Source organism: Ptychodera flava, chromosome 1, assembly GCF_041260155.1.
Source record: "Ptychodera flava strain L36383 chromosome 1, AS_Pfla_20210202, whole genome shotgun sequence".
NCBI classification, from domain to species: Eukaryota; Metazoa; Hemichordata; class Enteropneusta; family Ptychoderidae; genus Ptychodera; species Ptychodera flava.
The window spans coordinates 48,436,131-48,445,813 of NC_091928.1; the positions used below are offsets into that span (position 1 = coordinate 48,436,131).

A 9,683-nucleotide genomic window follows, 5' to 3' on the forward strand; every position below is an offset into this window, starting at 1 on the left:
GTCTATCTGTCCTCAGTCTGTCTGTCTGTGTCTGTCTGTGTGTCTGTGTCTCTGTCTGTCTGTCTGTCTGTCTGTCTGTCTGTCTTTGATCTGCTTGTGAAATGTTAAGCACTGCTACCCCGAAGTGAATATAAATGAGTATCTTTGTCGGCGGCCAGAACAACTAGTAGATAAGAAACCAGTATCTCTTCCCCCCCTCTCTCTCTCTCTCTCTCTCTCTCTCTCTCTCTCTCTCTCTCTCTCTCTCTCTCTCTCTCTCTCAAACTGCAAATATATGAGGAATACTATTTCATGATGTTAAAGTTTGCAAGACTAGTTCCTACAAACTATTCAAGCACGGAAATGAATGATGGGTTCCTTGTTCAAAAGGTCAGACGGTATAGCATGCATCTTTATACTTGTAAGGTTCTTCGGGTCAGACGGTTCCGTAATTAACATATCTGATGGTAAAAGTAGCTCACATGCCAACATCGCAGGATCATTGGTCAACAATCAGCTAGTTAATCATGGAACTTCAAGCCAAAGTTGAAATGGTTTATCGAAGACACGGATAACCAATAGACTACACAGGTCATTTCGTGCAGCTTAAGCTGTCCCATGACAAAATATACAAGTACTATTGAGACAAATACCGTTGAAACATACTTGCTCGAGCACGAACTGAATAGGAGCTGCAAGTAAACCCGCCATCACAGAAAAAATATGTCGGCGAGCGAATTTTAGCGGGCATTTTTTCTCGTATCATTAGACGGGGAACGGTCAGGCGGTCATACTTCTCATTACCTGACGCGGAATTTCATTCCTTTGCTCCAGGAAGGGTAGCGGGTACTAGGACTTGGCTTTAGTGCGTGGGAAAGTTTTAGAACCACATGGAGGGCAATAAGGAGCTTTCGTAATGGGCTGAGCGCAACAGGAGTTTGTTATGGTCGGGAGAGGGTAAGTGGGGGAATTTTCATGGTGTGGAGTCGAGAGAAAAGAATGTCAACTAGCGAGAGGGGGAATTTCAAATCGTAGCAGGCCCCGGGGCAGTTACGAAGTAAAATTTTGTAAAGAAAATTTGGTTTGGTTTTTTATCAAAACATGTTAAATATCATTTTGAAATATTTGGTACGGTGATTCCGTTGGGCTCTGGACTCTCGGTAGACTGAAAATACCATTGCAAAAATCAAACCTTACAACCTAGATGTCCCCTAAGGTCTCGCAACAAAACTTTGTGACGAATTTGAAGATTTCAAAAGGGATTTCACATTTGACATTTCAATTAGCCAGCAGTTATTAGTAGTAACCTCACTTGACTTTCCAAGTTTAACATTTTATCTGTAAAATATACAATTATCTTTCTCAAAACCGCAAACTATATTTCGCAAAACATGGTAGTGGAATTCGTTTAAAAATTGTACAGGCTTAAAATAATTTTGTCGAATATGAGGCTGGCAAATTCATTACAAGAGAGAACTCTTCTCTTTTTACTACGATGCGATGGAGTTTATTGGACCAAATATATTGCATTGGTAGCATTCCGCACCTGCATCTGACAGTACTCAATGTTCTTAATGGTTACAGCACCAGATATTCAGCGCCAGATATCCAACCACGATCCCCACAACTCAATGGCGTACGGAAGAGCGCCCTCGCACGACGGATTCGCCAGTCCACTCAAGTAGGATTTGTGGAGCTCGCGGGTTCCTCAGAGGCTCCTATTCTCACTCACAGGTGGACGTGGGAGGGTGGTAAAATCACACCCGGGGTGGAGCAGAGCAAATAATGTCGGAAGATTGTCTGAACAAAGGCTAATTTTTGAAAGAAAAGTATATTCACATGAAGATCGGCTGATGAAAAAAGTACAAATTTGGGAAAATAGCCTGCCTCCTGTGCAAAATCCGTGAGATATTTTGTCATATTTCGGAGTGCAAAAATACTGAAATGTCAGAATCCTGGCCATCTCTTTCAGGATCTAATGGTGCATCCCAAAATGCAGTAGCTGTGCTATCATTGCATCAGATAAATTAAGTTTTGAGTGTAGAACAGACTATTAAACAAACAAACAAACAAACAAACAAACACCAAAATACTTCGTTCGCTCTCATCGTTTGGACACTTTCAGGTTAAAGCTTTCCCCGACAACTTTCGTTTAAATTCAGCTGATAAAGAACTTGAAGATATAGAAAGTATCCACTTTAGGGACGAAATATGTAAGCGAGAGCACTGTGCCCGGTGCCCATCCTGTTTGATGTCTGCACTGAGTGTTTAAATGGGACACGAAAAGATTCCAGCAGACCATATACAACAATGTGGATTTCTGTCTTATGTTGTGTACATTGACAAGAATAATACTGAAATGAAGACATTTACACAAATTGAGGTTAAGTAACTTTTTTAATTACATTTTCTTCAGATAGAGAGAGAGATTGTGTGACATGCTCTTATTAGCAGCCATGCGATTCAAGCACTGTGTAAGGCCGGCTGTCAACTACATTGCCGATTATGAAGATATCATAGACATAGTATATTTATTTAATTGATGCTTCCAAGGACAACGTGGCTACCTATTTGTTTCACTTTGAAAATTTGTGAGCTTTGGGAAAAAAGGGAGGTATTTTTGTTCCTGGTCGTTGACATTTGATAAATGTGATGCAGTCTGTGATTTTCTTATTTTCTTTCGTCCTCAACCACTATCATATGAAATTGCCGAAATAGAATTTTGCACTAACAGTGAAATGCCTTTCCCTTTCTTGTCATTTCGTGGGTAAGGAAAGAGAGAAACAACACAAAAGAGTTTATTTTAACATCAGCTTCAGTAATATAATAGTTTTTACTATTCAGGCTGTACCTCAGACGGATTTTTTGACAATTTGTTGACCTTACCAAGAAGGGGTAACAAATGTGACACCAAGTGTCGAAGTGATGCTGGCAAAGACCAGAAACAAATCTAATATTTTAAGCCGCATAGTGTTAACAGAATCACCTTAGGCTGATATAACGTATGGTTATCAGAGATGTGCTTGTGTGATGCGGGTATGGATACAACTTTCAGATGACGTGGTCATTGTAGTACCCAGTTACCGAAACGTAAGTTTTTACGCGAAACTTAACCTGTTCATCCCAGTAGCTAGTGAACACGTCCATATTCACCATTGGAGACAATGGGTTTGGGAGAAACCACGGTCGTGAAAGGGTTAGTATATTAGTACTCATTTAAAGCTTCATTGAAACAAAAGTAACAAAACGGCTAACAACAAATAAAGTATGAATACATAACGCCAGCATCTATATTGTTCATGCACGATAAGATTCAATTGATTTGAACTGCTTAACCGTTAGGATTAAAACAATCCGGAAGGTTTCATCATGCGGCATTTTGCTATCTTGACTAGGAGACACTTAAAAGTTCTGTATCCGAAGAAAAAGGCGTACTGCCAAATTTGATAATATTGGATACATTACATTATAGGAAGTTATGAGTTTCGATCGTAACATGGATTATTTGAGTTGTAGATACAGTAGACGAGGATTTCTTTTCAAGTCTCGGACGCTACGTCACGTCTTGCTGCATACAGCGGACCTTGGACGAGACCTCAGATCAACGGCATAGCTGTGAAAATAATAATGCATGACATATTACATAGTTATCACCAGGAAGATCTAACGACCTATAATAAGGAATTTGAATCTCACAAGATATGATATATTATAAACTTAACGCCAGAAATATGTAATAGTTTAACTGGAAAATGCACGTACATGTATGTGGATGGACCGTGACGAGCAAATCCTCCACGCATGCGCCCGTGCCGTGTCTTTTCCTATCTAATCTAAGTTACATTTCGGGTGACCATAATGAATTTGGCCTCGCGTAATAGAAAATGATTTTGCTCTTTGTGCATTAGAGGTCGCTGCATCGTATCAAGTTCTCGTACGTGCCACTCGACATCGCCAATGACGAGAGTCACTTTGCTACGGTCAAATGGTAATAGCCCAATGTGTCCTCGCCGCGGCCCCGACCCGTCAAAAACCAGGGAAATTCCCGCAATTAAGTAATCAACTTTAATATTCCACAATAGCTTTAAATGTCATCGAATACAATACAGAGCAAGGACCGCATATATCGAGACACATCGAGGGCAATTATTTACAATACCAAATAATAGATTATCAAAATCAATAATATCATGAGCAAAATTGAAAGGAAACCTAAAACCGATTAATCTTTTTCATTTTCCTGTTTTTTATCACTTTGAATAAGTTTTTATTTTATCGAGTAATTTACTGGAAGTTAAACGCCTAAAATAATCGACGGATATGGATTGTTTTGTTGAAAACCGCTTAATTGTTGATCAAACGACTTCACTTTCATTGCAGCAGTAAATCAAACTCGGGCATGATGTCTATGTCCTTGCTTTATGTTAGCCTGGTATAGTTTGTTTGTTTTTCGTTTGCCCTCCGAAGATCACCCAAACGTCATACTTACTACAGAGCGACTCCCACTCGTCGCTGCCGTCGTCGCACTGTTCGAAACCATCGCACAAGTGGTCAATATGCACAGGCTCTCCGTTGTCGCAGTAGGCCATTTCTGTCGACGAAGAGAGGAAGCCAAATTCAGCAAAGTTGTAAAGTTTTAAAAGACTTGGCGTGATTACGAACAGAAGGTGAGCACGCAGAGGGCTCGATCAATTCAGATAGGCATATATACATAGAAACAAACACACGTACGAAGGTATAAACAATTAAACTATCAAACAAAAGAGTTGTACGAAGTTAAAGTTGAGGTAGAATGCGCCTCGGGGACAGAAATTCGGACTCTCAAATTATACAATTCTTTTCTGATATACCACTTGCTGTGTTTAGGGCTTATTTTAAAGCTCTTGGGTTGAGAGAAGTTTTAATTTCACCTTCTTAGTTTTTCGAAAATTTTATCGTTACGCAAAGACTTAACACAAGGATGTATTTTGAATTTCAAATTTTAAATATTAGATAAATATTAGGAACAGTACCAAAGTTTGCACGATGACCCCTGATTTTGGTTCTTGATTTAGTAAGAGAATGGTTGAAAGTTTCATTGAGAAACGTTTGTGCAAAAGTTTACGTCTTTCACTTTGGAGGCGCATACTACCTTCATGAACTCTGACACCTGTTTGGATCTGTATACAACCCTAAGAGGAAAATACGAAAAATGATCAGATTAGAGTGTATTTTTCGAGCAGTCGTATAACCCGCCATTTAACATTGATACTCAGCTAGTAATAAAATGATCGATCATGCTTTCTGTATGTCTGCCACGCAGGCAAATACATAACACACTGAACTAATTTGTTGTCTTGTATCGGAAATTCATTTAAATTTCAAAGTGCCGGGCGCAAGAACAGTGTTCTCCGACCAGGGGTTTACGCCTTAACCTACCGCAGAACGATGCCGTTTCGTCACTGTTGTCGCCACAGTCGTCTTCTGTGTTACACGTGTCCCACATCCAGATACACTTGCCATTGCCACACTTGAACTTGCCATCTTCGCTCAGACAAGCTGTATGGGTAAGGAATGGGGAAGGACAAGACGTCATGGCGGAAAATAATAAACTAAGAAAGTGGTCAAAACCAACTCATCCATTTTGACAACTTTCGCTCAGTTAGTTTTTATTAGGCCATCGGAGTCAAAATTTGATTAATGTAAGAATGACATAGTAAACAATATGGCATCTATCGTAGAGAACACCTGTGAAATTGTAATTTTCAATTAGGTTTCGTTCCTAATCCAACTTTATTCTTGAACGGCGCAGCTAATGTTAATCGGCGAAGACAAAGAAAATTACATAAGGGGAGCGGTGTTATTATTAACCCTTTGAGCGCCAAAGTCTATTTTGGTTCCCTTCATAAAATAAACCACAGTCAATTTTTCTCAGAGTTTTGCTCAAATATTGAGAAAAAACTGTAGCCAATGAAATGTGATGTCCATTTAACAAAACATCACAGAAAAATTCACAAAAAGCTGGTAAAATTTTTGCACTAAAACTTTGGCGGGAGAAAATTACAGCGCTCAAAGGGTTAAGGTGGTGCTGGAATCGCGAGCAAATCTCTAAATCCACCTCTGATATCTGACTGGAAAACCTAAAGGAGAACAGAAATCTCTGAACACGATCACGATCCTGACGCGCTACATTGCGCTTGTCAAGATTACAAAATTACCGCAAAATATACTGTCTGTCATATTTCAAGAATATTGGTCACGTCAGTCACACGGTTTGCAGTGAAAAAATAGACGACAGTTTCACAAACACATGTTCAGTCGATGGTCACCATAACTGAGTTTACACCGATAAAATAAAGCAACTCACTGCAGTCCTTCTCGTCGGACCCATCACCGCAGTCGTCTTTCAGATTACAGAGTTTCCACTCATAGATACAGTTTCCATTGCTGCACAGGCGTTCATAGCTCCTGGTACAAGCTGAAGTATAGAGAGAGAGAGAGGGTAGAACGAGGGACTGAATTTTGATAGCTTTCTCAGTCTGTCTCAGATATATAGTGTCACTTGTGCTTGTGTATGTCTCAATAAAGATCACAAACTCAGGCGAGTTGCCAGCAGACCCTTATTCCATACGTGTTGTTACGGTCTTTACATACGCATATGAACAGTTTTCCACTGTTGCGCTTCGGCGCGGTGTGGACGTACAAGCGCGCCTACGGCTCGATCGCACGCACCACTCACTGTGATGGGAAGTAGCCTTTTACCAATGTCAACGTGATGACCCATTGTCGATGCGTTCGTTTTACTCTTGCTATAAAATTATATGAACGAAACCGCCAGATTTTGATGGACTTTATTCCTTCAATATATCCCGTGAAACAAGGGTTGGTATATCTCTTTCCTATTTAAAGTTTAACAAATTTCTGTGGATGTGGTCGCAAGCCAAGCCAGCCTTGCAAATTCACCTGGTTCCTTCGGGACTCCCAGAGCGCCCACTTTCACTCGCGCCTCGAGAATGAAATACATAAACTTTTTCTTAAACTTTCATCAATTAAACTTTAAACAATCCCCTTTGGAAATCAAATATAAAAATGAGAGTAACCTGACAAAATTTGGTACTGACAGAAAGTACCAAAATATTTACAGATAATTTAAATTCAAATTCGTCGCCATCCTTCTGCTAACTCTATAGGGAAAATATTTTTTGATATTCACAAAAATAACCAGTTAAAACCTTTAATTTTGCCATAATCTTTACTATAAGCCTCCACAAGTTACAGACAAAAAAGGTTTTGGAACAGTTTGAGAGTAAACATGTCTGTCCCTAAGGAACGTTCTATCACCGTCCCTCCACGAGGTACGGTGGTTCTATGTATTAAAGTTATATATTTTTGTCTTTTGCTTTTGTTGTTTGTCCGTTAATCAGCAGTGTCGATAACCGTGACTCAGCAATGTTTATACGATGGAACGGTGTTTTGTTGATGGCAAGGAAGCTCATTGTGTATCGACATCCTGCCGCATAAAAGTGCATTCACTTTCGAGAAAATTGACGAAAATTGTGTAGGTCGTATTCCTTTCGACGTTCGGTCAGTAACCCGTTTTGGAATCAAATTTCAAATCTCATTCGTGAGAGATTGACTAATCACTAACACGACAAAGGCGAAGTTGCGCTTGTTTGGGGAAGGGATTGTTTTAATTCAGTATTAGATAAAATACATGTAACAGTTGGCCTTGTTGACGCACGCTTCCTCAACCATAGAGAGTATCCCCCAGTACTGTCTTAATTATGTTAAAGCTAACGTCATGGTCGACGACACCTAGACAACACTGTCACAGGCGAGAAGACAAATCACGCGGTAGCAAGTAGAAACAATGGCAGTTGGCATGAACTCAATCAGATAGGTCGATCTGCATCACGAGGAAGCTAGCATTACTGCAAACTCATATCCGCTTCCACGCAAAAAGCGGTGACTTCGAGACAGATTCCAAGCTGATTATCATAAATTTGTTTACAATCGTTTAGCACTGAATACGTTGACTTTACGCAACAACAGTTGACAGTATCAATTCATTGGTGAATTACGTCATGGAGATCTCGATCGTACCTCTATGATTACATATACATGTGATGGAGGTAAAAGTGAGTCTATACCTCCATGTAGATATCTACCATGGAGGTATACCCTCTATGATATATACTGATAATTAATAGGCTGCGGAATGGTGTATGGATGGGGGATCATTGTGAACGGTTAAAACAATGAAACGGCTACACTAAAATTTACTGTCTGTTCAAGCAGTTGCTGCCATTTACAATGCTTACATTTTTTCTTCTATCGCTCGATCTTATACACACACAATATTTTGACTGATTGTGTTAGAAGGATCGTATAATACAAGCATTCTTTCCTAAATGTTTGATCTTTTTACCGAGATCAACTATTACTCTTGTTCAAGCCAACCTATCGTTCGAACCAACCTATTTCTCAGTAATCAGTAGAGCTACTGTATAGGTCTCTTGTCGATGTTTAAGAAAATGTTCATCATCCCCCGTGTAAAGCTGGGTTTTAGCGGAAACTTTGTGGTGGGATTCTTTCCACCGTGCGCGGTGAAAGTTTGGCTGTCAAGATGTGTCGGAGTCGCAGGAAGCAGCGGCCGTCAAAAGATGAAAGTTCAACTTACCTCCTGCGTCACGAGTTCTAAAACCTAACGCCAGCAGCACAGACAATTGTGCCAGCAGTAAAATCGTGATACTTGTCAGGCGGTACATGTTGACGGTCTTTGTTTTTTCTGCAAGTCCTTGGACGTGTATGAAGTGTGTTGGACTTCAATCCAGATATTTATGTCGGCTGTTGGATGCTGATTGGCTGATCGACGAGAAAAACATGGCACCCTAACCTGCTGTGAAAATATCATAGTAGATCACTCCTGTGAACTCGACCTTTCGATTCCGAAAACGATGCCACCACCCTTCAACTTCAGCCACATCATGCCTCTGGCGGCGCTGAAAGTTTTCAGTGTCCCAGATTGCACTTCACGGCTATAATTGCAGAGACGTGGAAACTAAAAGGCTGCACGTTACCGCTCAGTGGTGTATTCATTTTTAAGATGAACCCACTTTCGGACCATTCAAGACAGTTTATTTTCATTAGAAGAGCATAATGATGTTCCAAGGCAGCTATCGTGCGAAAACAGCTGAGCTGCTCGCCCCAAAGTATACAAGCCACCACGGCCGCTTGTGGTTCAATACACGGCGAGGCCCCTGTAAGCATTTGGAAGACAGGAAGTTTGGGAATAATATATATATTATATATATATATATATATATATATATATATATATATATATATATATATATATATATATATATATATATATAGACCAAACAGACCAAACTGAATATGTCAAGACCAAGCAATCAACAGGAGAAACAATAACAGGAAACATAACATCACATGGTTCAACCCCCCGCCCCCTTTCAGTAAGAACGTGGAAACTAATATCGGCAAGAAATTCCTTCAACTTGTTGACAAACACTTTCCAAAAGGATCTAAACTAATAAGATCTTCAATTGAAACACAGTACAATTAAAGTGAGTGACAGTTGTATGAAGAATATTGGCTAGTATACTCAAATCACATAATAAGAGAATAAGCACCGGAGACCAACGTCAAGATCGACCAGCTGATTGTAATCGCCGGGACAAGTCTATGCTCCTTGAAGGGTA

At 40.0% G+C, this 9,683-nt stretch overlaps 1 protein-coding gene across 1 annotated transcript; it reads right to left on the minus strand.

Moving 5' to 3' along the window:
* Positions 1 to 2,357: 2,357 nt before the first annotated feature.
* On the minus strand, positions 2,358 to 8,835 carry LOC139140001 (suppressor of tumorigenicity 14 protein homolog). The gene is made up of 5 exons (XM_070708988.1): positions 8,639 to 8,835; positions 6,326 to 6,436; positions 5,398 to 5,517; positions 4,469 to 4,570; positions 2,358 to 3,592 (listed from the first exon to the last, which is right to left on the minus strand). Exons 1-5 carry the CDS (start codon positions 8,724 to 8,726, stop codon positions 3,576 to 3,578), a joined length of 438 nt encoding a protein of 145 aa, XP_070565089.1. The 5' UTR covers positions 8,727 to 8,835; the 3' UTR covers positions 2,358 to 3,575.
* Positions 8,836 to 9,683: the final 848 nt, after the last annotated feature.

Coding starts and splice junctions, on each gene's coding strand:
- LOC139140001 (XM_070708988.1), bottom strand. CDS start 8,726: ATGTACCGCCTGACAAGTATCACGATTTTACTGCTGGCACAATTGTCT. Junction 6,437..8,638: donor TAGAACTCGTGACGCAGGAG/GTAAGTTGAACT, acceptor TCTATACTTCAG/CTTGTACCAGGAGCTATGAA. Junction 4,571..5,397: donor CGAAACGGCATCGTTCTGCG/GTAGGTTAAGGC, acceptor CTTCGTCGACAG/AAATGGCCTACTGCGACAAC.